Source organism: Diachasmimorpha longicaudata, chromosome 12 (assembly GCF_034640455.1).
Source record: "Diachasmimorpha longicaudata isolate KC_UGA_2023 chromosome 12, iyDiaLong2, whole genome shotgun sequence".
Classification (NCBI taxonomy): domain Eukaryota; kingdom Metazoa; phylum Arthropoda; class Insecta; order Hymenoptera; family Braconidae; genus Diachasmimorpha; species Diachasmimorpha longicaudata.
The window spans coordinates 5,979,762-6,002,079 of record NC_087236.1 but is presented as its reverse complement, the minus strand read 5'-3'; the positions used below and the strand labels follow the sequence as shown (position 1 = coordinate 6,002,079).

Genomic DNA, 22,318 nt, shown 5'->3' with positions numbered 1-22,318 from the left:
GACTTCCACAGGCAACAAAAGCGACAGGCACTCATGTATCATTCCAACTAATCAATCAATCACTTCTCACGTTGCACGATAGAAATCTCATTGATCTATTTGAATGCACGATATGAAGGTCTTGCATTAGCACTCGCTTAACGCAACTGAAAGAAGATTTTCCAGATGAAATCTGGTTAATCCCAAGGGTTCCTCACCATCTTAAACAATTTATTTAATTAAAAATTTTCTTTGGCTTCTTTGGGTTAAATTCTTCTATTCTTCTGTTCTCCATCGTCTTAATTAGACTCGTCTTAATTAGAAAAACTTGAAAAACTAGTCTGGACTCATTCGTCTGGAAAATCAATTGCACATAACAATCAGCAATTAAATCAAAACCTTTAGAAAAAATAATCGACTTTTGCTGGGGTTATCGAGAATTATTTACGTACAATTTATATAATTCTCGTCGAGATCTGCATTTCATATTCGATAATTCATGGGTCGAGAATCGATACCTGCGTTTTTTTCTACTGAGGAAAAAAATTCTACTCATGTGTGACTAGATAATTAAAAAAACAATCACTGATTCATGTGGCAACTTAATTATGATGATGATGATGAATGCTGTCAATACCTAAGATAATTATATTTCGATGAGAAGAATTGCTATTATCTCCGAAGTGAGTGCAGAAGACAAGAAGTGACTCTGAAATTGAAAACATCGAGAAATGTAAATGTTGTAGCGATCGACCAGAGGTGATGACACGTTTTATCCCAGGAATTTCAGCTGAGAACTTTGAGATGTCCTTTAACGTCTCTGCAACCCTCTAAAATTATTTAAACTCACTCACTGAACAAAAAAAACCAGTTGATCATTTTCCGTGCTGCATCATTTGGATTCATAAACAATCTGTGGTGATAGCAAGGACAACCTCTGATGCAACAGTGGATTGTTTTCTTTCATCTCGTAGTATGATTACTGAGATATTATTTGTTATACCGTCGAGGACAGGAATTCTGGGAAAAAATAGACGTGTCAATGGTGAAAAAAGTTCTTTGGTAAAATCAAAGTAAACAGCGAGATGGTAGGACTCATTTCCTGGTGGATACAGACACTGGTGATGGTGAACGACATTTGAATAAAATTAGCCAGCACTTGCGTTCAGTACCCAGGACTTCATAATTTAATTATGAAATTTTAATTAATTTTTCACTTGGCAGAGAGTTTAAGAGACTTGAAACTGTCCAGCAAATTTTATTTTCTTTTTTTTCACCAGCACCACATTTTTTTTAGTTATTTCTCTCTGTGAAATAATTATTCATTCGTGATTTTAAAAAAAGACCAGGTTCACTGGGGAAAAAATCCAACCGTGAAGAGTGATCGTTGAACTACATCTCCTGAATATTTTATTTAGTATTCACAAAAAGTTATTGTCATGAACAATTCCGCGAATTGTCTCTCTTTAATTACCGGTGTCTCGAGTCACCTCTGCATTTATCATTGAGGGTCATAATTCGTCATTAGACGGGGGTTTAATTTAACATCTTGATTGACAAATCTGAATGAGTGGGAGATACAACTGAAATTACTGACAATTAATTGGCGGAGTGTCATTGCGAATTTTTGTCGTCCCCATTGCCATCAGCCGGAAGAACGACACCTCCGGCCGACCTGGAGGGGCATTCGTTTAAATACTGTTCATGATTGACTCTGTCGAGTCAGTCTTCACACGAACCCCCAACGACAGTCTGAGACATTTCCACGTATTCCTACAATTCTGCACCGACTTTACCTCGATATAATTAAGGATTGAATTATTTCCTATTTAATTGACTCGTTAAATCAACAATGCAATTCGCCACCGGAATTTTCCTCCTGTTTTGTGTGATGACGTACGGTGCTGAATTACGTGAGTGAAATTTATTTTATTAACAACGAAAAATATTTTTAATTGACGAAGGCTAACGCAGGGAAATGTTTAACAAAAATTATGAAATTTTTTCCGGGAAGTCAGGGAACAATGTGGTTGGATTTTTGTTATTTTTGCTGAGCATTTTGGGATTTCGTGGACAATTGACGATTTTCCAATGTCATTGATCCCCTGAGGTTGTCACGATAGCGAGCGCAGGTTTTTTGCTGACGCGGAATTCAGTTTATTTCGAACAATGACAAACTCTCATAAAAATTATTACAAATTAAAATACTGCAAGACACGTAGGGAGTGTATAAAATAAATTTCACGTTTTTTTTAGCCTCGAGTTTCAAAATTTGCAAGAAGAATGAGCCGAAACTGGAGGAGTGCTTTGCCGAAGCTGCCAAGCAGGCGATCGGTTTGCTGGCATCCGGTAAAAAAATTATTTAAAAAATCCAAATGCAAGAAATACGAGAAAAGAAATTAATTAAAATTTGTCTCACACTTCAGGGTTGAAAAGTCTGAAAGTACTGCCCATCGACCCCCTGTCAGTCGACTCAGTGTCCATCGGCGAAGGGGGAGGAGCCGTTAACCTCAAGCAGAAGTACAAAAATATAAAACTTTATGGACTCGCCAAGGGCCTCGAAATCTCAGATTATAAGTAAGAAATTGTCAGTTACAACCTTCGAATCTTTCCACTGTCTTTTACGATAGCAATCGAATCCAATCGAAAGATCATTTTTATACCTTCGAATTTTCTGGAGAGGAAAAGTCCCACAAGGTCGTCTTCAAGAAGAGTCTGTTACCCTTGACATAAATTCCCTGTAACAATTGTGGGGAGGAATTTGAATAACGAAAAATTTGAGATCAATAAAATAAAATTTGCCTTCGTAATAAAATGGGTTGTCAATGCGTTTCTGATTTTAGGGTAGATCTTGAGAAGCTCATCTTCAAATCAATGTCCTTCAATCCACAAGTGGATTTTGTCGCCGATTACGAGCTGGATGGAAAAGTTCTGGTGCTGCCCATTCGAGGTCACGGCCGGTCCAACATTACCATGCGTAAGTACAAAAATAAAAAAAATACTATTTTTCCGTAATTAAATACTAATTTTCTTTATTACGTACCAAAAAATATATAAAATACTCACCCTATGGTCTCTCCAACTATCGAATTTATCTCTCCTTCACCATCTGCTCTCCATTTAAACCAAAAATAAAAATCTGGGTAAATAAAAAAAAATTTCAGTGAACTTGAAGACTCAAAATATATTCACTGGTGAGAAATTCGAAAAGGACGGTGAGACTTACATGAGAATAACCAAGTACACCGTCAAATTCAACCCGGAGAAGGTTCTCCTGAAATTTGACAATCTCTTCGACGGTGATGAAGTTCTGAGCAATCAGATGAACACATTCTTGAACGAGAACGCAGATCTCCTCTTCAAAGAGCTCAAGGGCTCCTACGAGGAGACATTCGGTCTCGTTTTCGCCCAAATGGCTAACGAGATATTCACCCGAGTGCCTTTTAACAAAATTCTCCCCTCGTCGTAGACCCCCACACTCCCCACAATGTAAATATAATAAATTAAATAAATAACCTGCTTTCCCAACAAAGATTTACATCGAAAAATTCATTTGAAAAGAAACAAACAGGCATTTATTCACAAGAGGCAGGTGTAGCTACATTATTTCATTCGGTTTGCTTTATAATATCCTTGGTAATTTTTTTTTTACGTTTTTAATCCATTTTTTTACGTTTTCTGTTATAATAATCGGTTCGAACCGACTACGCATACGAATGGGCGTGTACAGTGGGCGGGTGCATATCAAAGTGAATTTTCCTCGACTCTTTCTCTCGTCTTTCATTCAATATATCTCATTTTGTAACTCATTTTTTTTTTTCAAAAGCTCATCACTGTGCCTCATCTTCTTGTCTCATGAAATGACGTCGAAGTGTCCAGGGAATCTCATTGTCCTCTTACATATGTAAAAATCAAAATTATCGATAACAATGCGCGAAGGATGAAAAATTTTTATGACTGGACATGATTCACTCAAAATTTTCTCATTGGGGACAACACAGAGGTTTTATTTCGATTTAAAACCCTAATTATCGATGAAGCTTTCTCGTGTCTTCTCCTTTTGTGCAGAACAATGATTTCTCACTTCCCCCACTCTATTGGTAGTGTATTTAATTAAGTCATGATTTTTTTTTTTCGTAACCATACAACTTTAGAGGGTTATTAAAATTCACAGTTAATTATATTAGATGTCATTACTAATAGTCATCATTTTACGTGACTTTGAGTTGTCCTCGGGCCTCGGTTATTTGTCTCAATGATCCCTCGATCTAGTAATCATCGAGAGGGAATTTACACGAATGTCGTGTGCCTCGTGAGTATTTTTATATCATTCAGTTAATCCATCATTAATAACATCTCCATTCGAATGTCGTGCTAGTGCAGTTTTGTTCAGGGAGAAAAAAGATGGAGAAAAATTATTCTCATTATGTGAAAATTCCAATTGTCCAGTCGATTCACTGGAAATTTATGTGATGAATTGAATGTGATGTTGAATGTATTTTAAAATTAATTTTTATAGGGAGAAAAATTTTAGTTCCAGCGGTCACGTCAACGAGCCGTAATTACTCATTCAATTTTCACCCCACGATGATCTTTCGGCCGTTAAAATGTGGGCCGATGTTAGGATAATTTTTAACGAACTTTTTTCTCCATGTTCAGTCCTCAGTTAAACAATAAACACGTACGGAAAAATATCTACAAATATTTCGTCGTGTTATCCATGAAAATTTTCCCTCCAATCCTCACATTTTAAAATTAAATATCAAATGTCTAGAGAGACACACAGGGAGCGGATTTACATACACAGCGCAATGCTCATTATTTACTTAATTAATACATTAATATCCATCGCCAGCGAACGGTCGATCTCCCCTCGCTCGTTTAAGGTGGTTTATTGTTCGAACACGATTCGGATTAATATTCACTGGTTGTCATTCTCTTGAAAAATTTTCTTTTATGAAAATCCTTCCTGTCTCTTGTGTACGTTGATGAATGGAACGAAATTAAGGCGTTAAATACATATATTTCACTCTCTCGTGGTGAGTGTCTGGAGCACATGACGTACATCATTGAGATATTTCGTGCATTTGCGCGAATAAGAAAATGTCCAATTAAAAATCTCTAAATAACTTTAACGTTCGGTTTTTTTTTAAATTACAACGGACTTTGTCCTTGAAAAAAAATATATATAATATATATAATTGAATTTGAGACAGGAATCCCAACTAAACAAAATCAAATGTAAATTTCCCGTAATTAAAATTTTAAAAATCTCTCTCTTGAGTCCCGTCATCTGCTGCGCATGTGAATTTATAAATTTATTGTTGCTGTGGTGATTTCGTGTTTTACATCTAAATACTCGAAACGTTGCGATGACGTCTCGTTCTGTTATGCATATTATAATTTCGATAGAGTGGATTTCCTCTCACCCACTTCTACCCCGTAAAATCCTCAAGGAATTCGCTCGAGGACAGGAGCGAGTGCCCGTTGGGTACGAGAAAATTCACTTTATTCCATCCCATTACATAATATCATTCACTCATGCACTGGGCAAGTCTCAGGGAAATATCAACCGATCTCATTCACTTCTCTCGCACAACTACTGTTTCAAGTCACAATTAAAGGGTCAGCGTTTCCATATTTACAACGATGATACTGATGATTAGTTAATCATTCACTCCGACGTGTGAAGGTTGAATTGTCGTCCTGTTATTTAATTTTATTATTAATTATCTTTTCTACTCGATGTCTCGACATCAATCTTGATCCCATCTCTCTCAACATCAACCTCATTCCCATTCACTATTATCAATTCATACTACTCGTTTCCCTTGACCTTGATTTATTCCCTTATCTTTACTTTTATAGAGGCGTGACAGAGCACTGGACTCTAACTTTCAATAGTTTCAAGACATTTCGAGTTATTAAGAACAATGGGACAGGGGTTTGTTCGTTCATCAGCTGGATAAAAGCTTTGTTCCATGTCTTGTTCGTATCTCGTTTTTTTTTATCATCTACGTAGGTATTTTTTTCCACATTGATGAACCTCTCATTCATCTGTTCGCTCGGATTAATCACACGTGAGCATAATCAATCAATATAAACATCCTATTATCCCAAAATTTAGACACATATTTTTTTTTCATCAAAAATTTTCAAATACTCACTGATTTTCATCGACTTCGGGCTATTCAATTGAATATCAATAATACTTTTTACGACCCCAAAAATCTGTCGCTCTAATATTTGTCATATCACTTCTTACGCAAGCTCACCTATATTTTTTTTTCTTTTTTTTTCTGCATAAAAAATAAGTCCCCTATCAACTTATGTGATTTTTATTCAACATTAAATTTTAATCGTGTGAGATGTTTGGGATATTGTGAAGTGGCAGGGTATTTGTATCGAACGAGTTCGATATCGTGAATGTGTCACCACAGCATTGTTACATGTTTTCGAAATAATTTCCTAAAAGACTCCAGGATTTTTCCCCAAAAAAATTCCATCGGAATTCTCGAAGAACATCCCTGAGACCTTGCGAGAGTTCATGCAGAGGAACTTCTGCAAAGATTCCGAGAAATAATCTGCTATTCAACTGAGTGAACTGATAAAAAAATTCTATTGAATTCCCATCGTATTGTTCAGTCATACCTCAGAGGCATCTCTCACCAGAAATTCAAATATCAAATTCCCCCAGTTCTTCAATAATTTTTTCTGCTCTATAAAATTCCCAGACTCTTCTAAAAAATTATCTTCCACCTGTGTATGTGTCAAGAGTCCGGATGTATCATTCTTTCTCCACTCAGCATGAAAGCATTCTCATAGAGTCTGTACACTGGGGAATACGTATATTATATTACGATAAGCTCCTCTATAGCTCCTCGAAATGCCCGGTACGACAGTCTCGCAGCGCAATAACCACATTATCATCCGTCCCATCTCATCTCTGACACCTCCCTCCCTCCCTCCTCCTCTTCCTCTCCTCCCCCCTCTCACGCCCCGCAAAAACGCCTATAGATTCATTACAATCATTGAACTATATACAGGATTATTCATCTTTATCTTTCATTTTTAGCAAAACATATTCACTCTGATAAATTTAGCAACGTTAACTATCTAATTCTTTTATTACCAGAGTCGAGAAAGAGACGCATTTTTTTTTTAAATTCTTGAGGACAAGCAACACTTGATTGGGCGCCATACGAAAAGTTCGAAGACATTACATAGAAACATCATATCGACAATACGTATAAGCATGATCCCACCGATTGGAATCGTGGCGTTTACACATTGTTTTTTTTTTTCATTAATTTATTTTATTATTTGCAGCGTCGATGCGAATTATCGCCTGAAGCGTGACGTTTTATTTTTGTCGGTTGATCTGTATTTTTTTATTTTCTGGTTAAATTTGCCTGGTTCATAATTTTTTTTTAAACTGGACTTTCCTCATATTTTTTTTCTGAGGATCAACGGAGTCACCCAATCTCTCGACAGTTTTATCACTGGTACCTTCATCCTTGTATAACGATTAATAATCTTTGTTGCACTCTACCTGCGTAAATGGGAGGTTGGTTGTCCTCTAGGGATTGGACTCCCAGCGGGCAAGCTGAATGCGTCTCGTGTCCAACGAGGGCGATAGCAGGGACCTCAGTGAGGCGCTCGGCGGGGAACCCCCGAAGTATTTAAGTGTCAACGGGGATTGGAGATGCCTGTGTCTTATCACCTCTCGCTCGGCAGGCAGTGGCCACAGCTCCTGAATCCATTGACTTTATTCAATTTATTTTATCAATGGATCCAGGTAAGTTTGGGAATTAGAGTAGAATCAGTCAGTTCAGCTTCGGAAGTGAACGAAATTCTTTTAACGAAGGGATTCGCGTATGATTAATTACCCAAGAAAATTCAGGACGTGTTTTTCTCGCGTTTTTAGCCAAAAACCGAACTATAAAATTAATATTTCCATTTAATATCGACTAAATAAGTTACAACGCCCCCGCAAAACCCCTCGCATTCATAAAAATTTAATTAGAAAAATTTCTGAATGATCTCACACCAGAAATTGGAACAGACGAGATAATTTCGACTGCCAGAACCGTCAAACGAAAAATCTCAAAAAATACCCCCTCCAATTTTCGACAGATTTGCAATCGAGGTCAATTGGTCATTTAATCTGTCAACGGAATTGTCCGATTGCAATTCTCCATGAAATATCCGTTCAATCCTGATGCAATTTTGAATGAAACTACCGGGAAAAATGAATTATCAACCAATTACCTGCAGCGAGAGAGCCTCGTCTCAGGATTCACCCTGTTTATTTCTCCTCCCTGTGAGTGATCCCACAAGTGATTTCAACGTTGCACCAATTCCCCGTCCACTCGGTGTACTGAGACTACTGGAATTTCTGAAGCCCTGTGGATGGGCATCGAGACACTTCTGATACCTCAGCTTGCAGGCGGCTTCAATAGTTTTACAAAGTGCTCCACTACTCGGCTCACAATTAAATATATGTGCTATGAATAGATCCTGTGCTGTATGCATTATGAATGCACATTGTTTAACGTTTCTTCCAATACCAAGGAACGACAGATAGCGAACGCGGCACTCAGTTATCAGTTTGTCATCCTAAAAAATTAATGAACAATTGGGTAAATGTTTTCAGGTAATTTCCGAAATTAATGTCCAGGGGGCAATCACAGTGGATTTATGGCACCTGGGGAAATGCCATGTGCGTGACTTGATGGAATTAGTTAATGTGTGCAACTCACGTTTGGTGTCAGTATAGAGATCATGCTGGGTGCAACCGCAACGTTGACGTTTCGCCACTGATTGATGGGGGTATTTGTGACCGTATGGTCTATCGCGTCGTTGAGAACCTCCATACCTGAGGCCGCCGTCACTTGCATTGAACCGAGGTACTGGGCACGGAGGACCTTCTTCGGCTCCTCCATTGGGGTGGGGAATGATTGCGCTGGGGAATAAAAATAAATAGTAATGAATTCCTAAAAAAAACTTCGAGACAATCGATTAGTAATCGATAAGCTATTGGACTTACTGACAAGAGGCTGATCGTTTCTGTGAAACCGGCGATGTTCGGTAGGTAAATTTGTCGGTCTCGTTGCGAGACTCGTTCTTCCATTGATGTCCACTGGTTTAGCCAGGTTCTGATGGAGTGAACGTTCGATCATGATCTTCTTGCAGATGTCGCGCAAGGTGTTGGCGATTGTTCGGGCTGGAATGTCGCATCTGAATACGTGACACATGAATTTTCGAGTCGATCTATCTCTCGCTACGTAGGCAAAGTCCCTGAAATTGAATTTCAATGTGAGGAAAGCAATTTGAAACATCAATTCACCGGTATTTTCATTTCATTTTTTCCCATTTACCTTTCGCTATTGAATCCATTCGCAGAGATGGCAAAAACATAATAAAAGGCATGGCATTTTTTTTTAATGAGTTAAATTTTCAAATTGTGTATTTGTAGGTCTGAAATGCTTTTATTTTTTCATGTGAACACGTAGATTTTTTTGGAAAAATTAAGTCTGTAATTATTTCCCTTTTGACTTACCGTCCGTGATCTCTTCCAACTCCCCAGACCCTCAAAGTATGAATAGGTTGAGTATTAAGTACCGTAAGATTCTCAGGATCAATCAGCTTGAGTGCTCCCTCATCAAGATCCATGAACAGATCCTTTCCCTGGAGGAAACGATGAAAAATGTTAATTCATTGAAGGCATCGATTCCCATCTGACCTAAGCAGAATTCAAAATGTTCTTACATCTCCCCAACGTCCCACAACGTCCAGGAGATCGTTTCTCCCCAGTGACAGATCAACGATACACTTGTTAACAGCCTTGCTACTCCTCTCCGGTGTCAAATCCTCCTCAGCAATTTCCGTCCATCCGAGGGATCTCACCGCAAACCTAATCGGTTTGTCGCGGCCTTCGGAGTCAGCCCTAGCTGGGTAACTCCTTCTCTTCAATGCCAGTTCCTCTTTCCGCTTGCTCTCCACTTCCTGATCTAGGGCTGAACTTGTGTTACTTCTTGTTACTGTGTTTACCATGCTACCGAGCGAGTGAAAATTGCTGATCTGAATTGAGAAAATTAAATTCGTTGATTCAACAATTTTTTATGCTTCCGGATGAAAACACTTCTGTTCAAATTTTATTTCTAGTGTTCGAATATCGAGGAAGTCGGGGAGAGCTTTTTGATAATCCAAAGAGATTTTCAGAGGAGCTTTCAGACAATTTTTCGATCACCCAATCGATCGCGAAGAATTCGTCTCCTAAAAACCTTTTGAGGTCACCAAAAAGCTCTTCAGGGGCATCTTTGGAAGCTCCTTTCAAGCACGTCCCAAATATACTCAAAAAATCAATATTTTTCTACACGAAAAAGCTCTAAATCTCATGGCCAAATCCCCAGTCCTCGTAGACTACTCACACTGTCTTGATCTTTGACAAAACTCTTTCGATTCTCGATCTTCGAGTTGAGCGGTACTTCGGGCGGTTCCCTCTGAATGGTCCCACTCTTAATGTGCCAGTAGTAGGGGCCGTCCTTGTCTGTAAAACGAAAGAAAGGAAAGCGCGTGTCAGTCACCTGTTGCACTGCTGCGAGGGTGGTTTGGCCGATAAATTATTCGGAAGATCCGGGTGATGTCTCGATGCGGAAACACCGACGGCATCCCGAGACCATTGTCACCGGACGTGGGCCATTTGTTGGTTACCAGAAACTTTTGAAGACGAGGTAGTTACTTACCCTCATGTTTCTCCCATCCGGCTGGAAGATTCTCGTCCTTCGTCTCGGAGTCCCGGCCGTCGATGATTTTGTCGGTTGTGTTCTGCGATGGACTGACATTTTTCGGCTCCTTCGGCTGACGCCTCTTCACGGGAATCGCGTAGATGTCACTGTTCAGGGCCTCCTCCACGTGGGGTACACCACCCATGTCTGTTGGCTCGTTATCAGCTTTCTCGCAGTAACTTTAATCACAAACGAAACGATGTAATGAGTAATTATCAATTTGTGATCGAAAAAAATGATATTTCCGTAATAATCTCGGACTCGAAGAAAAATCTGAAGTTTATAATTTTTTTTGTTGTCACAAAGGCACCTCCTGACGTCCTGCTTCAAGTCACAGTAAATTCAATTAATCAAATAATTGGATAATTTAATTAAGGACAAGTACAGTGATCGCAGCTCAATCAGCAAAAGCTTAATGTTTTAATTAATTAATTCAACTGTAAAATCATGATGAAATTTCACTACAAATCAGCATTACAGACAAAGCCAGTCAGCAGCATCAGCAATAAAATACTCCACCGAAAAATAACGACCCAGTCATCCTCATTAGATGAATTGATGTCATAAAGAAAAATCGTTTCAATTTACCCAGATGTTACGCGACCCATTAAAATTCTCCTCACCACCTAGGTCACACTGAGGTACAAATGTACCTTCAATAAAACCATAGTTCCCACTTCGGCTCATAATCAAACGATCGGCATCATTGAATAACGATTGGTGGAGTTGTACGATAGGCTAACGACACATTTTCCTTGTTTCCAATGGGGAATTATCGTCATTCTATCCAGTGGAAATGACCAAGTGAATTTTCCACACCGGCTTGGGAAACGATCGTAAGCTTTTATTGCCACCATGGCTCGCGGTCCATCGGAATCGCCTATAAAATGCAGACGAATAGGGGTGGGAAAAGGGGTGCGAGGAATGAGCGGCACGTGAATTTCAATACAGGAGGAGGACTGTCTCGTGGCTACGAATCAGACGGGACAAATACTCTGGGTCAATGGGCGGTTTATCAAGCGCTAATAGTTCTTTTTTCAAGCCTCGACACAAGCAGAATCACAACTCGGGGAGGGTGGGGTAAAATGGAACGGTTTGTGGTGCGTTGAATAAATAATTGGGAGGAAAATCCCTGAAAACAGTAAAATTTCCAGATTTTCACTGGTGAGAGAGTATTTTTAACGAATACTTGAGGCGAATATTTTGCAAGGGTTGTTTTATGATTATTTATTGATAGGTAATGGTCCGAGGGGTGGACTCCCCGTGGGAGGAAAAATATAAGGGGTGAAATAGTCACATGAAAATTAGCAGTTTTTGGGGAATCAAAATCTTGCGAATTTCACTTTACCCCGCGTTCCATTTTACCCCATCCGCCCCTAGATACTGGGATAGGGAGGTGGGGGATGACTCAGTGGTGATTAGTACGACTGTTACAAGTACGTACTTTCTGACGTTGTGGTCTGAACTAGCGGCATCGAGGGTCGCGGATGGCTTGGGCAGTGCCGATGACGGTGTAGGATTCCCATTGAGACTGTCGTCAACCAGCGCCGACTCCGCTATCTCCGCCCCCTCGCTGCCATACCTAAATCACGTATTTTCGGATTACTATTGGTGGGAATTTTTTTTTCATTTTGAAAAACGATTTTTTGGATATTTTTGGATCAGGAGAAGTTGTGCGTCAGATGGTGGCTCTGGAGGGATAATTTATTTTTTTTTTGACTTCCTTCATACACAGGGGAATTTTAGTAAAAATTACGGAGTTAATTCGCAATTTGAGGAATTTTATCCGCCTGGAATTCCTAACAAAAAAAATTCCAAAATCCATCACTGCAAAAAAAAATCAATTGACTGCAGAATTATTGGAGGTTTTGATTTCCGTTCGGTAAAATATTGTGAGGTTTTTGTGGAGAGATAAACATCGATTTACCGTTCTAATTAACTATCGAAAGAGAACCGGCGAGCACTTACAACACACTCGCTAACCATGTTCTAAACATCAAAAGGATTAAACGAAAGATCCACCGAGTACAACTCTCTCGTTTTAATTTTATTTTCGCAACCGGAGGTGAGCGAACTACAAGTTCAACGGTAAGCCCCTGAGCGGTATTTCGTTGCACTGGATACTCCCTAATGGAGATACTCTGCCTTGAGTCTGTTCAACTGTAAAGAGTAAACAGACAGAAAACCACATACACGCTGCACTACTCTCGTGCCCTTTCACCCAAATTCATTTATTTCCCTGTAGTCGATTGCCATTTACGTTTTCACCATAATGGACTCTCGAGGAGGCTCTTGGGAAACCGCATGTGCATCTCCTTGCATTTTCCGGCTTTCACACCTCTCGGAAAATATTTTGGAGGATTTTTTCAAGTGGAGAGCGGGAAAGAACGAGCTAAAGATATTTCAAGTGACCCCAGCTACGAATTTAATTTTTTTTGCTGAAAAATTCGCAAAAAAAAATTACTAAATGATAATTCAGACCATCGAGGGTCGAAAACTGGAGAGTTAACTAGTCTAAGGGTTGAAGCAATCAAAACTCCAAAGATTTACGATTAAAAAAAAAAGTTCTTTCGAAAATCTCCAAAAAATCTCTTGATTCGTCGCTGAAAGAATTTTTCTTCGGAATAATCTCTGCAAAATTATTTATTCTTTATTGCTGAACCTTAAATAAAAATCAACTTCATTTAGTTGAAACGCAACCCCATAATTTTTCAATTAAAAAATACGGGTGTCAATACCGAGGTAATTAAAACCCTCATCACGCTAATAAATGAAGATAAGTGCAGTGTCCACAAATGAAATTTTCCCGTTACATTCGGTATTTTTAATAGATCCCATTAGCAAACAAGAAGTTCATCCCCCTCCCGCCCCCACCCCCTCTCTCTCTCTCACACACAACCATTCGATTCCGTAACCCCCACAGTACACACGAACGTCAGTATACCATCCCCAGCGTCGTTGGCGTCGGAACGACGCGCGTTCGATCAATACGCACGGCACCGGCGCAACACCCCCACCAACCCCCCAGTAAACCTCATCCATCCCTCTCCCTTCGACTGCTCTGTACAACCCCCCCTAGCCCCGAGGCCGTTGCTATTCTCTCCATTTCCTCGTTTCCCACTCGTGCAACCCCACGTCAGTCCCGAGGTAAAACGGGCCCCAATTCACCCCCATTTCATTCCACCCACACACCACCCTCCCTCCCAGCCTTTCTCCAACGCTTTGCCACTTCTGGAGAGGTGGTAGAGGCTTTCAAAGTTTTCGCTATCGAAATACCAGGGGTCGAGCGAGTCGATTGTCTGCCCTCCTCGCAATTCCTGCACTCGTTGATCACCCACCGCCTTCAGTAATTAAGTTTATGTTCATTTATCATTCCACCCCTTCTCATTTCTAGAATTCTTGGTCTTGGATTTTGTTTTGAAGTTGAGAAAATTGGAAGAATCAAAAATTGGTGGAATTTCCGTCGATCTATCGATTCGTCAGAGGGAATTTACATAAATTTTAATTTACAAAAAATAAAATATAAAATACATTACGCATAAAATAAAATCATTATTTACCTGCAATAAATTATTTACAACCTCAAGAATTTTTTTTTCACTCCGTATAATTATCCCCCTCTAATCCATTCAATTTACAAAATTAATTTCCAGTCAATTTTATGCTAGAATTATTTTATTAATTATTTCCCGCAAAATAAACGCCAAAAAATTCCGGCAAACCCAACATTCCGCTCAATTCTCCAAAAATGCACTTAGATTATAAAAAAAACTGAAAATTCGACTATTCCTCGCGTACCCCATTTGTTACAAACACTTTATGGTAACGTGGATATAAAAGTTTGCGATAAATGTTGGAGAAAAAGTCGGTAGTTACGGCGTTGGGTTCATGACTGGGCTTCTGCAACTGTAAGCCAAATCGTAAATCACTCGGGACAAGGGGTAGAAGGGGGGAGGGAGGGAGCAAAAAGTTTTCAGAGAAAAAAAATAATACATTACATTCAGTGAGGAACGGGATATGTATATAGTAACATTATATTTCACGTCACGAATCGGCCCTCGAGTACGTGGGGCATCAAATGCACATTTCGGTGGATTTCATCAAATTTTTTTTTTGGGAAACCGGGTCGTCCGTGATTTGAGGGAGTCCAAGGTTCTCCAGCAGTGAAAAAATTCTGGAGATTGACCGGGGGGAGGAGGGGAGTGAAAAATAAATTATTATGGTGGATATTGGTGAATAAATCTGCAATTTATTTCCAAAAAAAATTTGGCGGAATTTTCTGCTGCAGTTTTGGGGGTGGTCCTACTCTCCGTGAGGGCGAGAAGAAGGAGGTGGAAGGTGGATGGGGAGGGGAAAGGGGTGACGGCTTATCGCAAACGTGCGGACGAGCTTCCGGAGGTGCGATTACGTCCTGCAGTGGGCCGATGGTGAAAGAGGTAAGGATGACAGATGGAGGAACGAAATGGGGGTGAATAAGTATCGAAGAGCTTTGGGACATTTAAAAAATATTGTTAGAAGAAAAATGTTATAGGAATTTTTATTTGAATTTTAAAAATTCCGAGAAAATTCTCGGTCACAAAAAAAATCCAGTAATTTATGAGTAAAAATATGAATGGAAATTTTGGGGGAGTGGTAAAGTGATTGTTAGGGGTATCAACAATTTTTGAAACTGTCAGGAATAATTTTCCAACCGAATAATGGTAATTTCCAATATGGAAGAAATAAAGTACAAGAGAAATGGCGAAGGGACGTGAAGACGAATGAAATTCCATTTGGTTGATTTATGGGTGGGACATGAGTGTACAGTCGGTGTGAAACAACTCGTAATTTCATAATGCACCTCTCACTGTACCTGTTTTGAGTTTTCTAGGGTATCTGAACAGACAGTGGAAATGGTCTTTGGTCGTCAGACATTTTATTGATGTTTATTTTCGTTCACTTCGGGTGAACTTCCGTTGAGTGGAGAGCAGAGGGTGGGGATCGACGACGCTCGTAAAATGGTTTATGGTGCTTAATAACAATTTCTAATGGGTATTGATCTCGCGAAAGCTCCCGAAGAGATGATGGAGGAGGGGGAGGGGAGGCGTAAGTTCAAATAAAAGTAATTTTTAGTGCTCAGCTGGCATGTCAGGGACTCCTGTACTTCTACGAATGACGAAAATATCGCGACCGAGTTTGAAGTTGAAATTCGAGACGAGATTATCTCCATTCGGGGGCACTTGAGGAGTCAAGATGATATGTAGACGTCGAGCTTATCCATGGAGTGGATTTATTTAAGGGCCATCATATTTTTATTATTTTTTTTTCGGGGGTTTTTTATCGATTCGGGAGATTCTGGGGAATTTTCCCAATTTTTTAATTAATTATTGTATGGAGCCAAGTTAAAAGATGAGTACATTTGTTTGAAAATATTGTACGACATTCCTTATGAGTTAAAAACAAATTAATTCTAATGTTCAGTCTAATAAAAATAAATATAATAACAACTAATTTAATTAATTTTTTCTAGTCCTTCCCAAACTCTCCTAATTCAGTTTCCTCGAAATCGATTCTATTTCGATAAATATCTTCGAAACGAGGACAGATATCAAAATTTTCGTTAATACCTTTTCTGTAGTACCAAGACAGAGCTACATAAGACGTCATAACAAAAATTTCGCTATCTGCCTTCGATTCCTCGCAAATCACCAAAATCTGACCGGTAGTAAAAATCAAATCGATCCAAATTCATTACTGTCAAATAAAAACCCAAAAATTCGTTATTGTTTGTAACTTACAGTCAGCTGCCGGCGCTCCTGATGTCCCCGGCTATTGGAATCCGAGGCACAAGCTCGACCTCCACTAAACTCGGATTATTATTCATTAAAAATATTAAACCGCCCCCGAGTATTGAACTGTTTTTTCCCCACGTTGTAAACGCCCCGCACAACTCGTGTCTCACCGGCACTCGCTCAATAGCTCAAGGACCACTGTTGGAACGACTGAGAAATGATTAACGACTGGCACAATTATACTCTCCGTATGCGGCATCGAATCACCAATCAATCAGAATACATCGAGAAAATTTTCCACCCCAATAAATCCTTCAAAAATGTCAAAAAAAATGTGAAAATATCACGAGGAAGGTGCCATGAAAAATATGGACAACGCCTGGATAAGCCCAGGAGCCCACAGTGGCCGAAGAAAGACTGAATCGCTCGTGCGGGGGCAGCATGACTTCGGGGGAACTCGGTTATAATCGCCAATTTTCGCTCCGCCCAGTGACGTCATCCGGCCGTACCATCGCATGCCTTTACTACTTGAATCCTGCAGACTATGCAGTCCAGAGTCGATCCATGCGCTCGCGCTTTGTATAACTTGTTTTTATTCCCTCCCCCCTCCTCACTCCGATCATTTTCGGATGTATCAACGAATGATTAATGGCCGAGGCATAGCCGTGGACATTGATCGTTATTGTTTAGTGTGAATGACAGAATGTGCATTTTTTTTTCAGGGGCATTTTTTTTAAATGAACTTTATTTCCCCAAAATCTATTGATATCCAGGTGTTTATCACGGGTGACGGAGGGGGAGGGGGATAAATTATTGGGATAAGTTGTTTTGTTGGGCCTTATGTTATTGTACATCCCTAGAACATTAAAATTAAATTTTTTTTGTTCATAAAAATGAGGGAAAATCAATTTCCATTCGATTCTCCAAATGAATAATTATTAAATTGATTTTATTCCAGGACTTTTGGGTGGGAAAAATTATGGGAATGAGGTTATTAAGACCAGTGTTATGTGATCGATATCTATAATCAATAAAAAAGCCGTGAACTTTCCCCGAAAAGCCAGTCACTCGCCGGATAATCTCATGATTAACCGAACCGCCCAAGTTCACCTCACGTACAACCCTCTCCTGGCGCAATAGTAAAAGTGTTATTGCGCAAGAATTTGATCCCAGCGGCAGTCATCCCCAAAGTTCCATGCATAAAGAAACTCCTGTATTCGAAAAAAAAAGAATCCATCCATTCCAACTTCTTTAATCCCCCGAAATATTCCCTTCAAATCTAATTAAAGAAAAAAAAAGAAAAATCGACGTTCGTTCAGCTCGACTTTTTCACTGGCGGTATGACGTGCAGGGGATTGTGGAACTTCACCGGAATATCATAAAATAAATAAGATTCTGTGCCTAGGGAGTGGCCCCCCACCCCCCAGTGGGCCCCTAACCACAGAGGAAACTACCCTGTATCCACTGAGAGTTCTTGGCTAGGGTTTTCTTGCCAACGGCCAAAGTCTCTCCATAATTGCGCGGTTGACGGTATTCAACGGGCACTGGGGAGGACGCCAGAGGGGGATGGAAAATATCTTGGAACATGTATATATAACACTTGGATGGCTATTGCTGTAAACCCCCTTTCTCACAGCCCCATTCTCCTCGAAATTCTACTTTTTACGTCGTCGTTGGATCCCCGCGAAAATTTAAAGCCCCCGGTGATGCGAGCATCAAGTTATGGGAGAGTCAATGCCAGGCCGGGTTCCACCTTCACTCGGGGGTTTTATGGAGGGGGTGGAAAATGGAGAGTGAAGATGGCTAAGGAATGAGAGAATAGGGGAGACATCTTGCCCGCTTCCCGAGTGCTGTCCAGAAGAATTTTGCGAAAATTCTCCAGTGAAATTTGGACGCGAGAATATTTGCGCGAACGGTGACGGAAAATTACCGCGTGAAGTGCAGAGGGAGAAATTTCCCTCGCAATAATTTTATCGCGAAAAAAAAACTACCCTTCTTACCTCCAACTATCCGTGAAATTTCACTCCCTCGGTTGATAATAAAATGAGTAAATAAATAAAGGGTTTCACGATTGAATTTGGGTTCAATTAACCCCCGCCCACATTTCCCTACAGAATTTTCGAGAGGGAAAACTTTCAGTTCAAAGTAAATTCAGAACTTCGATTCCCCCACTTCATCGGGTCGTCTTCGACGTGCCTGCAGGCCTGACAGGAAGTGGGGATGGTTTGCCCGATTGAGTGGATAAGTAGACGGGTTCAGCATCAACAAACTCCTTATTTATGTTCCCGATAAGACGAAAAAAAAAAAAAACAACGAGAGAAAAAAATTACGAACGTGGGATATTTGCAATAAAAAATTCCTTCAAGAGTTACCTAACATCCAGTGAACTTCTTCATTTTTTTTCATAATTAAATGTTCCCTAATTGACTCAAAAAAAAAAAAATAGGGATTTTAGGGTGAGAAATTTTTCCGAAAAAGACATTTTGTCTAAAGATATTTCAAAAATTCCTGTCACCACGTTTTATCGATCCGCGGTATTCCCATCACTCCAGTCTATTAATCCCCCTGATATCCCAAAATCATGGCGAACCAATGGGAATGGAGGAACCGGAGGGAACAAATGAAATGACCCGTCGACTGGGTGCACTGTTTATTCCGAAAAGAGAAGGAAACACGAATTGTACGGATGGGCTTTGGCCGGAAAGTACTGGTGGCAATGCCGGCATTCAACGTCACTCGAGATTATTCCAACGGGATTTCGATACTATCGGAGAGACGACCAATCAATAGGGTACAGTCAACCTCAGCCCTCCCACTCCATTTCTCCCTTTACCCCACCGCCCTTATGTCACAACACTTCTTCACGCTTCCCTCGTATTCACTCACTCGCACTGACGATTCAGGTCTTGTGGAGGGCTTATCGGGTGCATTCCACCGATGCCAGATATCGATGCTCAACCTCTTGTGTATCGACACTGGTCGTTCCACCCCGCGGCACTCGAGAATAGACGATTGCGACGAGGGGATGGGGGATATCACAGCGGGGGAGGGGGATGGGATTATTGGTGGGCCATAAAAGTGCGTCAAATCCTTCGATACGGAAAGAAATTTTGAATGAAAATGGGACTTGACAAATTTTTGGGTCAATTTTTGTCGGAAAAATTGAATTTCGGGGACTAATTTCTATAATAAAACCAACTTTCGTCCCTTATCGCACCCTCTGGAGGTCTAATTTTCATTCAAAATTTTTTTTTTAATTAAAAAAAATATTTAATGACCCGAATAATATTTTTCCCCCACTGCTGCCCCATTCTCGGACACTTTGCAATGATTTTATTATTTAAACATCGCAGATACGAGCAATTATTCAATTTTAATTAAAGGTTTATTCTATCTTCAGCCTCATATGACGATAATTCACCCCATCACCTCCTCCTCCTCCTCCTCACCCGGTTGATATTTTTCAATCCCCCAAATAACGATTTTCCCTCAATCGCCGCGGGTGAGTACGTGGAGACAGGTAAAGTCTTAAATCTCATTACCCACCCGCAGTAAATTGTGGTAATAAAGAGTCAACCCCTGCATGATATGACGAAGGCCATCAGGGCCTGGTGACTCTCAAATAATAATACACTCTGGTGGCACTTGTGGGCGTCCCCATGTCCCTCGGCTATCCCTGTCCTCTCCTCGACTCCTCCGGCTTTGAGCTACACTCAACTTCCGGTCCAGCGATTTAATCGGCAGTCCGGTACTCCTCAGTACTCAACTGGAGAATTTAACGCCCTTTCACGATTGCCCGCAGTATCAACGGAAATAACATTGTGCAGGTGTTGTATCTAAGATGTATCGAACTCTTCACCTTTAGCCCCTTCCGTATAATGTGGGAAGGATTTACTTTCTCATGAGGGTAACAAAAATAAAAATAGTCCGAGGAAATTCTGGATGAAAAATATCGCATCGTCTTTCAAACCGAATTTAAAAATTATATTTATTATAATGAGTTTAATAATTATTATGTCGAAAGAATTACGCAATCGTGATATACGGACACATAGTTAGAAGGTAATTAACGAATTTTGAGATGAATCTAATCTCAATCATTTGGGAATAGTTTAGGAAAGTTTAGGAATACATTCGCATAGTTTAGGAACTAATAGTTTATTTATAATTAATGACTCTTTTATTGGCGTATAGTTAGCAGGTGGAGCAGATGATAAGTTCGAATCTTAATCGGATTTGCATAGATCGATGTAACATAATTTGGGAAGTCTAAAAAACATTAATTCAGAGTTTAGGAATTAACTGTTATTATTTAATTAATGGTTTTCTAATTGTGACTGGGGGGCAGGCTGCGCATGCGCATACGCCCTTGTGGCCGAGGGTATACAGGGTCCCCTTTAGCCTCCTGCTGGTGGTGCACCGGCATGTTTTGGGGGTAATTTTGAACCGAAAAGTCCTTTTCCACTTTTCGCTCGGACGCACCCCTATCGAGATATTGGGGTGAAAAGCACGGCCAATGGGGCGCGAGAGAGAGGGGGAAAGATATTTCTCTCTCACTCATTGGCAATTTTAAAACAATCCTTTGGAGGGGGGGGAGGTGATTAGATTAGATAATTAATGTTTAAAATCGTCGAAATAGATGTCGAAATTCCCAGGGGATGGCTCGCGATTTTCGCGGAATCCGGAGCAATAAACGTGTTTTCTTGATTATCAAGTAAACAAATGGATTTACGGCCTTTTGTCACAAGACATTTTTTGCAGAGAATCAAATTTTCTACAACAAATGTCTTCTGGTGGCATCCCGTAAATCCATTAGTTTATTTAATAATTGGATTTAAAATTTTAACCAAAATCCTCAATTTATTAATAAACTTATACATTTTCGCGATTTTTACATAAGATAGTCGTTTTCTGGGTTTCGGGGGGGGGGGGGGTGATGATTAGACCCCCCCCCCCAAGGATTCTCTTGAAATTGCCAATGAGTGAGAGAGAAATATCTTTCCCCCTCTCTCTCGCGCCCCATTGGCCGTGCTTTTCACCCCAATGTCTCGATAGGGGTGCGTCCGAGCGAAAAGTGGAAAAGGACTTTTCGGTTCAAAATTACCCCCAAAACATGCCGGTGCACCACCAGCAGGAGGCTAAATTGGACCCTGTATACCCTCGGCCACAAGGGCGTATGCGCATGCGCAGCCTGCCCCCCAGTCACAATTAGAAAACCATTAATTAAATAATAACAGTTAATTCCTAAACTCTGAATTAATGTTTTTTAGACTTCCCAAATTATGTTACATCGATCTATGCAAATCCGATTAAGATTCGAACTTATCATCTGCTCCACCTGCTAACTATACGCCAATAAAAGAGTCATTAATTATAAATAAACTATTAGTTCCTAAACTATGCGAATGTATTCCTAAACTTTCCTAAACTATTCCCAAATGATTGAGATTAGATTCATCTCAAAATTCGTTAATTACCTTCTAACTATGTGTCCGTTCGTGATATTGAATGGGATATCGATCATTTAACCACAATTCCGACATTACCGACGCGCCGGCAATGCAGAAAAAATATTAAAATTACCGACGCGCCATTAGAACTTGAGCGAAAGTGAAAACTTCATAATTAATTTGCGTATTTACGGTTCCCCCGAATTATCGAAAATTTCAGGAGTTTTTTTTGGGATTCAGGGGGAAAGAACCCCAAAAAAATCATAAAATTTTCTTTTTCTTTTCATTCTCCGGAACATCACAAATGGATAATTCTTTTCTCCGGAAG

The 22,318-nt window shown here is 40.0% G+C and overlaps 2 protein-coding genes across 7 annotated transcripts in view; one reads left to right on the top strand and one right to left on the bottom strand.

Moving 5' to 3' along the window:
- Positions 1-1,687: 1,687 nt before the first annotated feature.
- On the top strand, positions 1,688-3,511 carry LOC135168053 (protein takeout-like). The gene is made up of 5 exons (XM_064131898.1): positions 1,688-1,892; positions 2,236-2,328; positions 2,406-2,556; positions 2,823-2,956; positions 3,144-3,511. The coding sequence occupies exons 1-5, from the start codon at positions 1,832-1,834 to the stop codon at positions 3,446-3,448; spliced, it is 744 nt and encodes a 247-aa protein (XP_063987968.1). The 5' UTR covers positions 1,688-1,831; the 3' UTR covers positions 3,449-3,511.
- A 16-nt stretch (positions 3,512-3,527) lies between these two features.
- LOC135167805 (protein Fe65 homolog) overlaps positions 3,528-22,318 on the bottom strand; it is a 94,599-nt gene continuing 75,808 nt past the window's right edge. For 4 of the 6 annotated variants that reach the window (XM_064131365.1, XM_064131367.1, XM_064131371.1 and 1 more), the window contains 9 exons: positions 12,214-12,351; positions 10,728-10,948; positions 10,413-10,531; positions 9,751-10,062; positions 9,542-9,669; positions 9,029-9,279; positions 8,742-8,944; positions 8,251-8,598; positions 3,528-7,745 (listed from right to left, as the gene is read on the bottom strand). In XM_064131365.1, the coding sequence (XP_063987435.1) occupies positions 8,272-8,598; positions 8,742-8,944; positions 9,029-9,279; positions 9,542-9,669; positions 9,751-10,062; positions 10,413-10,531; positions 10,728-10,948; positions 12,214-12,351 (1,699 nt within the window). In that variant the 3' untranslated portion in view covers positions 3,528-7,745; positions 8,251-8,271. The remainder of the gene's footprint in view (positions 7,746-8,250; positions 8,599-8,741; positions 8,945-9,028; positions 9,280-9,541; positions 9,670-9,750; positions 10,063-10,412; positions 10,532-10,727; positions 10,949-12,213; positions 12,352-22,318) is intronic. The other 2 variants (XM_064131366.1, XM_064131369.1) reach the window with 2 other exon arrangements.

Bases quoted from the DNA above. Each gene is read 5' to 3' on its own strand.
- LOC135168053 (XM_064131898.1), top strand. From the start codon at position 1,832: ATGCAATTCGCCACCGGAATTTTCCTCCTGTTTTGTGTGATGACGTAC. The intron at 1,893-2,235 runs GTGAGTGAAATT...CGTTTTTTTTAG, and splicing joins GACGTACGGTGCTGAATTAC to CCTCGAGTTTCAAAATTTGC. The intron at 2,957-3,143 runs GTAAGTACAAAA...AAAAAATTTCAG, and splicing joins CCGGTCCAACATTACCATGC to TGAACTTGAAGACTCAAAAT.